At 51.4% G+C, this 13,942-nt stretch overlaps 1 protein-coding gene across 1 annotated transcript; it reads left to right on the top strand.

Annotated features, from left to right (window-relative positions):
• The first annotated feature begins 5,266 nt into the window (after positions 1–5,266).
• On the top strand, positions 5,267–13,503 carry GRP (gastrin releasing peptide). The gene is made up of 3 exons (XM_075932604.2): positions 5,267–5,453; positions 8,273–8,523; positions 12,765–13,503. The coding sequence occupies exons 1-3, from the start codon at positions 5,282–5,284 to the stop codon at positions 12,816–12,818; spliced, it is 477 nt and encodes a 158-aa protein (XP_075788719.1). The 5' UTR covers positions 5,267–5,281; the 3' UTR covers positions 12,819–13,503.
• Positions 13,504–13,942: the final 439 nt, after the last annotated feature.

The following is a 13,942-nucleotide window of genomic DNA, read 5'->3' as shown; positions in this document are numbered from 1 at the left end:
CACTAAATGTGCCATGAGCATGTCCATCAAGCTGCGATTCCCTCTGCACTCAGTGAGGAAGGCAGCCCAGCCCTCCTGCCGCCACTGCAGGTCCCCCTGCACCCGCTCTGCAATAGAGCCCTGGATTACCTCCACGGCGGTCACATGGCGGCGCAGAAGCTGGTCCCTCTGACGCAGCCTGTGCCTCCGGGGTTGGCCAGCTGGGGATGCCGCTGCTGCCGCAGTGGAGGGTCTGGTGCTGGGTCCCGCTGCAGGGAAGAGAAGAAAGGACGGGTCAGTCAGGCAGGCCGTCCACTGTCCCCACCCCTCATGCCCGCCTCCCCTGAGCCCAGGTGACCCCACAGTTGTGTGGCTTGGGCCCACTCGGTTCCCCTCCTGCCCCCGTGTTGTATGTTGGCAAGGAGGACCGCCCCTGGAGCAGGGTCCTCCCTCCAGTATTGTAAGCACCAGTCTGTATCCTGGCCCCATGGAGGGCGGTAGGGTGCTTGTGCTGCGTTCACCTGTGGAATTCCCTGCCAGTGGAGACTGTGAAAAGCTTTGGGCTAATCACTGGTGTTTGACAGGGAGCGAGATGCATGCCCACACAGTGCCTGGGAGCACATCTGGCAGAGGCGGTCTGGGCTCTCAGATCCCCTTGCGTGGGATATCTCCTGGACGGAACAAGAAGAGTGACTGGGTGGCGGGGTATCCCATCCTTCCAGCAAAACTCAGGGGCCCTTGTCCCTCCCACTATCCCTCCCGCAAGGCCGGTAGCCCAGGGACATGTGTGGCCACAGTGGGGACTCCCCTCAGGCTGGCCCAGAAAGGTGTTCATCCGCTCGTAGTAGGGGCAGGCATCTGGTCCTTCCCCCCTGCCCTCGCTGGCCCAGACGTACCCCAGCCACAGCTCCTTGACTTTCGAGCGGACCTGCTCATAATTCCGGGCGGGGTGTCCCTGCTGCGCCAGGTTGTTGGCCAGCCACATGTAGATATCTACGTTCCGGCGCCTGGAGTGCAGGTCATGGAGACCCTCCTCCTCCTGCCAGAGGTCCAGGATGGTCTCCAGCTCCCTGGGGAGTCCAGGATGGGGCCCGCCATTTGCGGCCCCTGGGGGGGGGCCTCCTGAGCTGGGGGTGCAGGTGGCTCACCACCTGGAACTGCCATGCTGGGCAGCACAGCGGCACGTGGCAGAGCTCAGGCAGCAGGGTCTGCGGCACGCTCCTGCCATGTGTGCCCAGCAGCCTCCGAGCTCTTTAAGAGCTCAGGTTACCAGGAAGTCCAGTGCTCCTACGGGGTCTCGCGCTGTCCAAAGCGCTTTTTTCCGTTTCTTCTGCTTTTCCGGAAAAGCTGTCTACACTGGCCCTTTTCCGGAAAAGCTTTTCCGGAAAAAGGACTTTTGCCCGAGTGGGAGCACTGTAGCGTTTCCGGAAAAGCGGCTGATTTTGTACAGTAGAGCGTCGTTGCTTTTCCGGAAATTCAAGGGGCCAGCGTAGACAGCTCGCAACTTATTCCGGAAAAGCGGCTGATTTTCCGGAATAAATGGCCCAGAGTAGACACAGCCGGGAGGTTGTTGTTACTTCTTATACTATTTGCAAAGTGTGTTACTTTGGGGCTGTGTCTACACTGCACCCCTTTTCCGGAAAAGGGATGCAGATTAGACACATCGTTATTACAAATGAAGCGGGGATTTAAATATCCCCCGCTTCATTTGTATAAACATGGCTACCGCTTTTTTCCGGCTCGGGGCTTTGCCGGAAAAAAACGCCAGTTTAGACAGGAATCTTTCGGAAAATAAAGCCTTTTCTGAAAGATCCCTTATTCCTGATTTTAAGAGGAATAAGGGATCTTTCGGAAAAGGCTTTATTTTCCGAAAGATCCCCGTCTAGACTGGCGCTTTTTTCCGAGCCAGAAAAAAGCAGCAGCCATGTTTATACAAATGAAGCGGGGGATATTTAAATCCCCGCTTCATTTGTAATAACGATGTGTCTAATCTGCATCCCTTTTCCGGAAAAGGGGTGCAGTGTAGACACAGCCTGGGGGTTTGACTGGTCTGTGCATTTCATAATTTTCATTTCTTTCTTACACTTACATTTAATTCTTTGAGTAGGGAGTTCCAAAATGTCTAACCTGTCATGGCTGGAGTCATTATCCCTGTGATAATTGCTGCTCCTGGAAGAGGCTGTCATGTCCCTTCAGCCCCTGAGAAAGGCAGAGCAGGGGGTCTCCACATGCTTTGCTGTCCTTACCTGCAGACACCACTCCTGCAGCTCCCGTTGATCAGTAATGGAGAACTGTGGTCAGTAGAAGCTGTGGGCTCAGTGCCTATAGATGAGAGGCAGCACATGGCACCATGGAGCCATTGCTGTACATGCCAGTTGCTTTCAGGAGTGGTGCATGGCTAGTGCAAGAGTAAGCCTGCCTTAACCCACCCAGGAGCCATCTCTGATAAGTGGTGCCCAGCCAGAGCCTGTTTCCTGAACCCCTGTCCCAGTCCTGAACCTCCTCCTGCACCCAACCTCCTGCCCCAGACGTGAGTCCCTCCTATACCCAAACTCCTTCCCAGAGCTTGCACCCTGAAACTCCTCCTGGATCCCAATCCACCATCCTGGGCTAAGCCCGGAGCCCCTCCCACACTCCAAACTCCTTGGCCCGAGACCAGAGCCTGCACCCTCAACCTCCTACCCTCGCCTGATGAAAGTGAGTGAGGATGGGGAAGAAAGGAGATGGAGTGAGCAGGGTGAGACCTCAGAGAAGGGCTGGAGCAGGGGCAGGGCCTCAAAGAAGGTGAGGGAGAAGGAAGTGGGGCCAGGGTATCCGGGTTTGAGGTAGTTTTTACATTGCACTTAAATTGAAAAAGTGATCTTGTGGTTAAAAAGGTTGGCGCCCACTGTCCTAATCCTCCTTGGGTCTTTAAGTACTATTGCAATAATAATCAGTATTTAATAAATTCATACTCCAGTTAGAAATGCACATAGGCACTTGGACATTCACATCAAATGCAGGGAAGGACACAAAACAGAGAGGTAGGTAGTAACATACAGCAGCGCTAAACTGGATTTGGGGTTCAAATAAAGTTTGCCAGTTTAGGATTTAAATAAGCACTCTGTGATTTAGAAAGAAAAAAATAAAAATTACTTCACTAACTATAGTTTATATTCCTTTCCTTTAGCCATTAAGGACACCCACTTCAGCCATAGTCAAACTTTCAAAAGGTGAAATTCATTCAGGAGAAAAACAGCTCTTACAAAGTCATATTTTTTTATCCAAAATGAAATTCTGCCTCCCTTGGTCATGCAGGAGCCACAAGAAGACACACACAGATAGCCATGCACACAGCCCGCACCACACTCCAGGTCCCTCCCCCAGCAGAAGGGCCAGAGAGTGACACAAAGGGAGCTGCAGACACACCAGCAAAACATCTGGCCGGCCGCTGGCACAGAGCCGGTGAAAGGGACTCGATAAGTGTAAAGTCACTCTCGTTAACAACAGGGGCCCCCGGACACAATATAGTCATGCACGTGCAGCCTGAGAGATACAGCCGGACGCCCCTGCAGCAGGGCCAGTGCGTGGGGCGGGGGAGGGGACCGCACAGAAGGAAGCGCAGCGCGTCGAACCGGATAACGCGTGCCAGTGACAAATCGGGCCAGGTGGTGGGAGCCGAAATGAGCCTGGTCGCGTGCACGAGACAATAACCCGGGGGGCCATCAATTACAGGGCGCCTGTCCCGGTGTGAACAGCCGGCGGTTATCAGCGACAGGACCTGGGTAAATAACGCCCACCCCGCCTCCTCCTAACCCCCTGCGGGGGCGCATCGCAGGGCTTATCAAGGCTCACAACCCACAGAGGAAACAAAGCTCCCCAGTTCAATGGGTGTGGGGGGAGGGGTGGCTCGCTAATGCGCTGGCTCGTGTGTGCGGGGCGGTGCCGCTTCTTACCTTGCAGCCTGGCCCCGCAGGTACTCTGGGAGCCAGGCGGGCTAGGAGAGCGCGGTGCCAGCCCCTGCTGCCCAAAAGCAGGCTCAGGAAGCGAAAGAGTTAGCGCTGAGCCTGGGGGGGGGGGGGGGGGAAGGGTTTGACACGGGGCAGCCCCAGTAACACCTGTCCCACACAGGCGGGACTATTGGGGCTGGGGTGTTGGATACAGGGGATACCAGTAGCACCCCCTGCTTCCCAGAGGCGCGGAGATGGGGGTGTTTGATGGGGCATTCCCCCCAGTAACACCGCGACACCCACAAACGCGGATAGGGGGGTATTTGATGGGGCACCCCCCCAGTAACACCGCGGCTCCCCATACACGCGGATATGGGGTATTTGATGGGGCACCCCCCAGTAACTCCGCGGCTCCCCATACACGCGGATATGGGGGCGTTTGATGGGGGCAGCCCCCAGTAACACCGCGGCTCCCCATACACGCGGATATGGGGGTATTTGATGGGGCACCCCCCCAGTAACTCCGCGGCTCCCCATAAACGCGGATATGGGGGTGTTTGATGGGGCACCCCCCCAGTAACACCGCGGCTCCCCATACACGCGGATATGGGGGTGTTTGATGGGGCACCCCCCCCAGTAACACCGCGGCTCCCCATACACGCGGATATGGGGGTGTTTGATGGGGCACCCCCCCCAGTAACACCGCGGCTCCCCATACACGCGGATATGGGGGTGTTTGATGGGGCACCCCCCCCCCCAGTAACACCGCGGCTCTCCGTACACGCGGAGGTGGGGGGGGGGGGAAGTTTGATGGAGGTGCCCCAGTAACACAGCGACTCTCCACAGACGGGGATATAGGGGTTTGAGACAGGGGCACCCCAGTAACAGTGCGGCTCCCCAGGGTCGGATAAAGGGGAGCCCTGGCGCGCTGTAACACTCTCCCCACCGGCACGCAGAGGATGCGGGTCTGGGGCTTGGCCCACGTGGAAGGAGAATCCCGAGTCCCTCTCCCCCTCCCCCTCCCTTCCCGCCCAAGCAGGCAGGGGCCCGGGAGGGCTCTGACGGTCTTCGCCGCCCAGCCTCTCCCTCCTTCTCCCGCAGCAGGGAGCCGGGCTGGACGGGGCGGGCTGGGCGGTGGGTGGGAGGCTGGGCTGAGCGCTCCGCAGCCCCCGCGCTCCCAGAGCCAACTTGGGGGAGGCGCGAGGTGTCCTCCCGCTTCCTTATAAATCCGGGCGGGCTGTGGCTGCAGCAGCAGAGGCGGCAGCAGCGCCTGGCCCCGCAGACCCGGAGCCGCGGATTCCCTCCCTCCTGCCCGGATCCGGCGTCGCAGCGGCTGCAGCAGCAGGGACCGTCCCGCCCGGGCAGCGCGCACCATGGGGAGCTGCGAATTCCTCCTGCTCGCGAAGCCCCGCTCCCTCCTCTCGCTCGGCCTCTTCGCCCTGGTGCTGCTGGGGGCGCACGGGGGCGCCGCGGCTCCCTTGCCGTCCAGCGGCGGCGCCTCCCCGCTGGCCAAGATCTACCCCCGGGGCAGCCACTGGGCGGTGGGTAAGTGTCTGAGCCGCGCAGGGAGCTGGCGCATTGGCCGGGGGTGGGGGAGGCTTTTCTCCAGGCGCTGCCGCGCTTCGTGGTCCCGTTAGAAACTTTGGACGAGCTAGTTTCCCGTCCGCGTACAGCATCCGCCTGTCTGCCTGCCCGAGGGTCTGTCTGTCCGCCTCGCCTCCATGTGCCACTGCCCACCCGATCCCACCGCTCGCCCCGGCCCCTCTCCCGCGCTCCTGGCAGCTGCGCCCTCGGGTCCTGAGCCTCGGAAAGTCTCCGGGAGGGAGCACACGGGCTGCTCCCAGGCGGCGATGTATGGCTTGAGGTCCAAGCCTCAGTCCCCGAGCACGCCAGCCCCGGGTGTCCCGGTCTGCGGGCGTGTTAGACACGGCGGCCAGGAAGCGCCTGGCTTTGTGCGTGCGGCGGGGGAGTGAGTCTTCCCTGGCCAAAGCAGGTGGCGTGACGAGATGCTCTCTTGGGCGACTCGGGGGTTTAAAGGGCTTTCAAGTAACCGCGCTAATGAGCCCCGAGACAGGTCCCGGGCGAGGCTGAGGAGCTCTGTCTCCGCGGCGCTGAGCGGTGTCCCCGGGGCGCAACTAGTGGTGGGTGAGAAAACACACGTTTGCGATTGGCACACGCGACAGCTGAGCTCGAAAGCAACTCGCCACAGCCAAGCGAGCCTACCACCTTTCAGCCCTTGGGCTTGCGTTAATGGCACTCGCTTCCCAGTGAAGTCCAAGGTAGCGCTCCCTCGGACCCCAAGGGGCCGCTAAGCAGGTTGTTCCCGGGATCAGGGGAGCTGGAACAATTTGTCTTGTGGGGGCGCTGGGAGCCAGTGAACCAAACTGTAAACCCTGGATATGAGGGAAACCACCTCAAGTCAGTGGGTGCAGCAGCATCCCGCCCTTGTCTCTAATTCCAGCACCTCACCTGTGATGCCCTGGAGAGCAGCTGCTCATCCCTAAAACAAGCCTGTCAAAGGACATGGCTGGATAAGGCTCAGCAGCTGCTGCTTGCCCCACAGATCTCCTCTATTCTGGCACAGCACCCAGTGCTGTAGTATTGAATACGCAAGACATTAGCCACATGTGGCTATTGGGCTGGTTGAGTGTGGCTAGTTCACTATAGCAGTAGCCACAGAACCAGCTGGACACCAGGGGCCTAGAGCCAGCAGAGACGACCTTTGTAGTCTGTGCTCCAGTCCATGAGTGGGGCTTTTGGTCACAAGGGTAATTAATAATAATCAGTCTAAAACTGGCTTTCATCAGAGCAGTTGAGGTGAGTGGAGGTGGCAAGTGAGGAGATTCCCATCCTCTCATGGGAATGTTTGTCAGGAGGTATCTGAGATCCATCAGACCAGACCCTCTGTCGGACAGGGAGCTGGAGAAAGGTATAACTATAAAGGATTCCAATACATTAGGTTGATGGAACAGTCCTTCTTACTAGAAAGACCAGGTGGGTGAGAGAATAGTTTTTATTGGCCCAACTCCTGGTTTTGGGCTCCCCAGAGCTCTTCTGCAAGGCAAGAGGAGCTGGCTTCAGTCACTGATGGCCATGGTCCTGCTCTTTTGTGTTGCTCTGGAGGGGGGTGTAGTTTAATTTGGAAGCGGGCAAATGTCCAGCTAGATACTGGGTTCCCACAAGCAACCTGCTTCTCTTAGCCCCACTAGCATGGGCATTCTGCTCCATTGTGCAGTGTTGGTTTGTAGGCCTCTCTGTCTATTTACACTGTTGGCTTTAATGGACAGAATTGTTTCCTTTCCTCTGCTTCTCCTGACCAATGGCCACAGAGCTCTACATCACATTATCAGCCATGGCAGGGGAGGACAGGGACGGGAGCGAAACACTACTCCAGCCCACAAGCAAGGGGTGTGACCACAGAGCTGCTAATTCATCTTTGCAAAGTTCAAAGGGAATCGAAAGTTTGCAAAGTGCTCAGATAAATGTATCTCTGGGTATGTCTCCATTACAGAGAAGATCAAAGCTTCCGCTGTTGATCTTCCAGGGTTCAAATTAGAGGATCTAGTGAATACACGCTAATTCGAACTGAGGGGGGCACTCCGGGAGATGCTAGTAGTCCTGCTTCCATGAGGAGTAAGGGAAGTCTAAAGGAATCAATTTCCTGCAGCGTGGACAGCGACACAAGTCTAGTTAAGGAACTTCGACTTCAGCTACGCAATTAATGTAGCTGAAGTTGCATGTCTTAATTCGACTTTATGCTGTAGTGTAGACGTACCCTCAGAGAGTGAGATCCAAGGGGCGATAAGCCTCAATTAATACTTACTCAAATTATTATTTCCTAAAGCAGAGTCCTGACTTCCCCTCCATTCATTTCAGAAGTCAGTGTTGTTGCCCCCAGCATTTCTCTTTTGCAGTAGAGTCTTGCCTGCAGTTTGTGGACCACAGCCAGTGTCATGGACATGAAACCTAGAAAACTGAAGTTTAGCTTTTTGCCCTAACAACTGCAGTTTAACATGGTAGGAAGAGCCATATTCTGCTGCTGAAATGGCAGCTTGGGTGTGAGGAAAGGAATTAAAACATTAACCCTCTCCTTCAGCTCTTCAAGCCTGCTTTCAGCTGCCTCTCTTTAATTCTCCTCACCCCTCCCTGGTGCCTTATTATATTTGTGTTCTCATCAGTATGTCCCCACCCATTTCATATAATGAGCATAGGGACTTTTTGTGTGAATGTCTCAGCTGTGCCACAATGGGAGTTGGTGTGACATTTGCCCCAAAGCCTTCACTGTCCAATCAGAATGTGGCTTTGGACATTCACACTTTAATTAATGTTTGGTTAATGTCATGATATTCTGATTGTTCTTATAGGACATTTAATGGGGAAAAAAAGCACCGGAGATTTCCCCTATGTTTATGAAGAAGAAAATAAGATCCCATTTTCAGCATTACCTGAAAATGCCAAGCAGTTGGGAGATTACCTGCAATGGGAAGAAACATTGAAGAATTTGCTACGGCTGTTGGAAGGGAATGAAAACAGAAGTGCTCAGATCCTAAGGGAAGAGCTTCCATGGTATACCAAGAACACTTGGGAGACAGATGATGACAGCAGCTTGAAAGATGTAAGTTTAAAACAAGAAGGTACTGTAAATATAATTTTAAGACAAATTAGTTCCTAACTCTGGGGTTATTGGTAAAGCTGGTGGAACAATTTGTAATGACCAGCTAAGTCAGTGAATGTATCCCTTATTCCTGACCACGTATTGTCATTGAATAGATTATACCTTTTATGAATGTACTTATTAAAACAGCTCAGCAAATATTTTGTAAACTTCAGCCTATGGTTTGGATGAAAAATACTTGATGTGAATATTTTTTCTAGTACTGTGATTTATCTGTACAGGCAGTCCCCAAGTTACGTGGATCCGACTTATGTCGGATCCGCAGTTACGAACGGGGCTTTTCTCGCCCCGGAGGATGGGAGCGGCGGGACAGCCAGATGAGCCGCGGTCCCACCGCCCGCGTCCTCCGGGGTGAGAAAAGCTGCTCCCCGTCTCCCTGGTCTGCTGGTCAGACCAGGGAGACGGGGAGCAAACCCTTGGAGAACGCCCGCAGCGGGACAGCTGCGGCACGCCTGGGCCGTCCCGCTGCGGGCGTCCTCCGCGGCTTTGCTCCGCGTCTCCCTGGTCTGACCAGCAGACCGAGGAACAAAGCCTCGGAGGCCGCCCGCAGCGGGACAGCCGCAGCGCGCCTGGGCTGTCCCGCTGCGGGCGTCCTCCGTGGCTTTGCTCCCCATCTCCCTGGTCTGACCAGCAGACCAGGGAGACGGGAAGCAAAGCCTCGGAGGCCGCCCGCAGCGGGACAGCCGCGGCGCGTCTGGGCTGTCCCGCTGCAGGCGTCCTCCGCGGCTTTGCTCCGCATCTCCCTGGTCTGCTCGGGGGGGGGGGGGTGCAGCTACTGCCCCCTTCCTCCCAGCAGACCAGGCTTTTCTGCCCACGACGCCAGGGGTAGAGCAGCTGGAGCACTGCTGGGTTGGTCCCGCAGCGCCGCTCCTCAGCGCTACTGGACCAACCCGGCAGCACCCCAGCTGCTCTGCTCCAGGCATCCTGATTCAGCCGCTGCTGGTCAGTTTCAGCAGCGGCTGAATCAGGACGCCTGGGGCAGAGCAGCTGGGGTGCTGCTGGGTTGCTCCAGTAGCGCCGAGGAGCGGCGCTACTGGAGCAACCGAGCAGCACCCCAGCTGCTCTGCCCCAGGCGTCCCCAAGTCAGCCGCTGCTGAAACTGATCAGCGGCTGACTACAGGAAGCCCGAGGCAGAGTTGCTCGGCCCCCGGCTTCCTGGAATCAGCCGCTGATCAGTTTCAGCAGCAGCTGACTTGGGGACGCCTGGGGTTCTTAATTTGAATCTGTATGTAAGTCAGAACTGGCATCCAGATTCAGCCGCTGTTGAAACTGATCAGTTTCAGCAGCGGCTGAATCTGGACGCCAGTTCCTACTTACATACAGATTCAACTTAAGAACAAACCTACAGTCCCTATCTTGTACGTAACCCGGGGACTGCCTGTATTATACATGTGTCCCAGTCATTGCCAAATGCTATACAAACACACAACAAGATGTAGTTCCTGCACTTAAGAGTTCACAATGCACTCTGAAAACCTGTGCAAATAATTGGAGGGAACCACCAGGGAGGAAGATTAAGGATGATAACAATTGGATCACATGATGATTACATAGGGGACCTATGGTCAACCTCAGTGGTTTTGTATTTTTAAAAACACAAACTAGATATCCCTAACTATTGCCCAGTCTGCTTGTCATTAGCAAGCTGATTTAGTTAAATTGTCAGTATTCCTCTTTCATATATTTGAACTTCATGAGTGGTCATCTGTATCACTTGATATTATTTCCATCATCTAATATTATGACCTAACTGCTGCCATTCAAAACAAATTTCACTTTAGCGCAAAATGGGAATTTGGGGCTAGATTCAGAAAGGGAATGGGTAGATTGCATATGTGTTTGTGCAGATGTTAGCATCACAAAGGTCCATCCAAGTATGCATCACCATGCACTGCCACCTACTGAATATACACATAAACATGTTTTACTGGGATGGGAAGAATCTTAGGCTATGTCTAGACTGACATGATTTTCCGCAAATGCTTTTAACAGAAAAGTTTTTCTGTTAAAAGCATTTGCGGAAAAGAGCGTCTAGATTGGCACGAACGCTTTTCCACAAAAGCACTTTTTGCGGAAAAGCGTTGGTGCCAATCTAGACGCGGTTTTGCGCAAGAAAGCCCCGATCGCCATTTGCGCCAGAGGGCTTTTGCCCGAACTGAAGCAGCATAGCATTTCCGCAAGATCTTACATTAGATCGTCAGTGTTCTTGTGGAAATTCAAGCTGCCAGTGTAGACAGCTGGCAAGTTTTTCCGCAAAAGCAGCTGCTTTTGCAGAAAAACTTGCCAGTCTAGACGCAGCCTTACTGTATGAAGTTAAAATATAGTAAGCAACACGCTTTGGATATTTTGTGCTAGGAATGGAAAACTGCACAATATAATAATAGCCAGGATGGATAGAAATGGTATCCCTAGCCTCTGTTTGTCAGAGGCTGCAAATGCGTGATAGGAGAGGAATCACTTGATGATTACCTGTTCTGTTCACTCCCTCTGGGGCATCTGGCATTGGCCACTGCCAGAAGACAGGGTACTGGGCTAGATGGACCTTTGGTCTGACTCAGTATGGCTGTTCTTATGTTCTAAGACCATATTACTAAATTTACTTCTGTCAGGTATGATAACACGTGGAATTTAGTTAGGCTTTTTCCCTATAAAGATGCATTATTATTTTATTGATGTCCACAATGTACGAGGCATTTTCCAAACATAAATGATACAGTCTTCTACTTGAAAAACTTACCCTCCAAAGACAGACATATGGTGGGGGAAGGAATACAACATACAAATGAGTAAAGAAGCCAAATGAACATAGGCCTTTGAATGGGTTCCAATTATTTGTAACTCAATGGCTGTCTATTGGTGATAGAGCATTTTCTAAAGAACTTCATTAGTTTCATCCCATTAAATTTTGTAAGTTTATTCCATAAGAAAGTGTGGAGGGCAATCTTGAGATTACATTTTAAATTAACATGTATAGCATGAGCATAGATTTGCAGGATTATTAAAGGCAGAAAGCCATAGCGTACGCATAGTAATTTCATTGTTCCCTATATATATTTAAATGTTACTTTTAATTTGGATTTTTTTAAATATATCTAGAGTTTAAAAACAAGAAGCAGAAGGTTGCTCTGGGTTCATGTCTGGCTCATATACTAGAATCAGGCCCCTGCTGCTTGATTTGTACAGTCTTGTTTTCTGTCCTTGTAGCTGAAATCTCCCATTGCTATTATTGTGTTCCAAGCACAATTATTTCTCTATTCCTATTGTTGCCTCCTTCTTCTCATATTGTGACTGTCAGGTCAGGGAATCTACTATGCATGTTCTTCATTTTTATGATCTTGAATGTCATGTCCTAACAATTCAGCCTTGTTCATCATTCCTCCAAGGGTTTGATTTTTGTTTTACTGTCAAGTTTTTCTGACTTAGTTAATTTCACAACAGGCAAATCAACACCAAGCCAAAACTAATCTGTAGCAATTGCTTTGTTTGTTGTTCTAAGGCTTTGCTCTTGCAAGTTGTCGCAAGTGTAATCCAAAAGTAAATTCTAAAAATGAACTCACTTTCCAACATTAATTTGAGGTTATATAAATAGAATTATAATTCTGCATAACTCTTTGTTGGACCTTGGTTATCATTTATCAAGCTAACATTGGGAGCAAGTATTAGAAACGTATTTGTTGTATGGAATAGATGCAGTGAACAATTACCTATGTCTACACTGGTGTTGTCTTGCTCAAGAACAGCTGTTCTTGCACAAAAACTACACTGCATGCGCGTTCTTGCGCAAGTAAATTTACAGTCTAGCGTCAGAAAATAGGGCTTCTTCCGGAAGAGTTATTCCTCTCCCCACAAGGAATAAGCTTCCTTGCGCAAGAGCTCTTCCCTTGCGCAAGAGGGCAATGTAGACCGGCAACATGAATTTCTTGCGCAAGAAACCCCTATGGCTAAAATGGCCATCAGAGCTTTCTTGCGCAAAAGAGCGTCCACACTGCCATAGATGCTCTTGGGCAAAAGCACATCTCTTGCGCTCTTGTGGAAGACTTTTTGCACAAGAACTCTTCCGCAAAATAGTTCTTGCACAAGAAGCTGCCAGTGTAGACGTAGCCTTATAGGTAAGGCTTATTGTGTCAGCATGTGACTTTTGAAAGTCTGTTCTGTAAGTATTATTTACTTTTCTTTATTAGATGATGGAGTATCTGCTTCAAGTTATGAATATGAAAGAAAGCACTCCAAGTTGAAGCGACAATCTTCCAACCTCGAAGAAATAGAATAGTATCCTTAAGAGACTTATGTTTCACAAACACTTAATTGTAACAGATAATCAACAAGGTTTCTTTTGTGTAAACAAGATTACTTTTGTGTAAAATACTTAAACACTTGTATTCTTGTATGTTACTGCATTGACTAAACTCTTCTCTTTTTTTCCCCTCCAAGCTGCATTTTCTCCTTTTCACTGCTTTGATGTAAATAATTGTCCAGGAAGGATCTTCCAGTTATCTGACTTCCCTCTCTAACCAGTTCATCCCTAGGTTAAAACTACATGACATTTCAACAGTCACAATAAATAATAACAAAGGCCAATTTTCTGCTTTTATCTGAGTTACAGAACGCCCACTGGCTGTGCTACAGACAGTAACAAATAAGCAATGGGGAAATTCATTACTTATAAGACAAGATCCACAGCTGTATAAATTAACTGAATCCCATGGAGCTATACTGATTTATACCAGTCAGGATCTGTCCATCTGTTTCATTGACCCTAAGGCTCCGTCTACACTGTCAGGTTTTTGCGGAAGAGAAAATGCAAATGAAGTGCTCATTAGCATTTCTCGCACTCTCATTTGCATAGTCTTTTTCGATCCTTTTTGCAGAAGAGGTTTTTGCGGAAAAAAACACAGTGTAGATGGGGCCATTTTGTACAAAAAACCTCTTTTGCACAACAACCCTTATTCCTTATTTTGAGGAATAAGGTTCTTGCACAAAAGGGTATTTTGTGCAAAATGGCCCCGTCTACACTGCAGTTTTTTTCCCCACAAAAACCTCTTCTGCAAAAAGGAACGAAAGAGACTATGCAAATGAGAGTGCGAGAAATGCTAATGAACGCTTCATTTGCATTTCCTCTTCCTCAAAAAACCTGACCGCGTAGACGGAGCCTAAGAGTGTGTTTTCAATGAACTGAGAGCCAGATAGTCTTACATAGATGTGAAAGACCCAAACATAGGTATTTCTGCCACCCAGACAGTCTAAGCACTTATCCACCCAGTCTAAGCACTTATCCACCTAGACAGTCTAAGACCCTATATTCTCCTGTGTGACAAACAAATGACATTTCCAGTGGGCCTACAGAGTGGAATGTGGAGGG

The sequence above is a fragment of the Pelodiscus sinensis genome, chromosome 6, assembly GCF_052426305.1.
Source record: "Pelodiscus sinensis isolate ZL-2025 chromosome 6, ASM5242630v1, whole genome shotgun sequence".
Taxonomy (NCBI): Eukaryota; Metazoa; Chordata; order Testudines; family Trionychidae; genus Pelodiscus; species Pelodiscus sinensis.
Note: the sequence above shows the minus strand (reverse complement) of the source record. Positions and strands in the feature narration are given on the sequence as shown.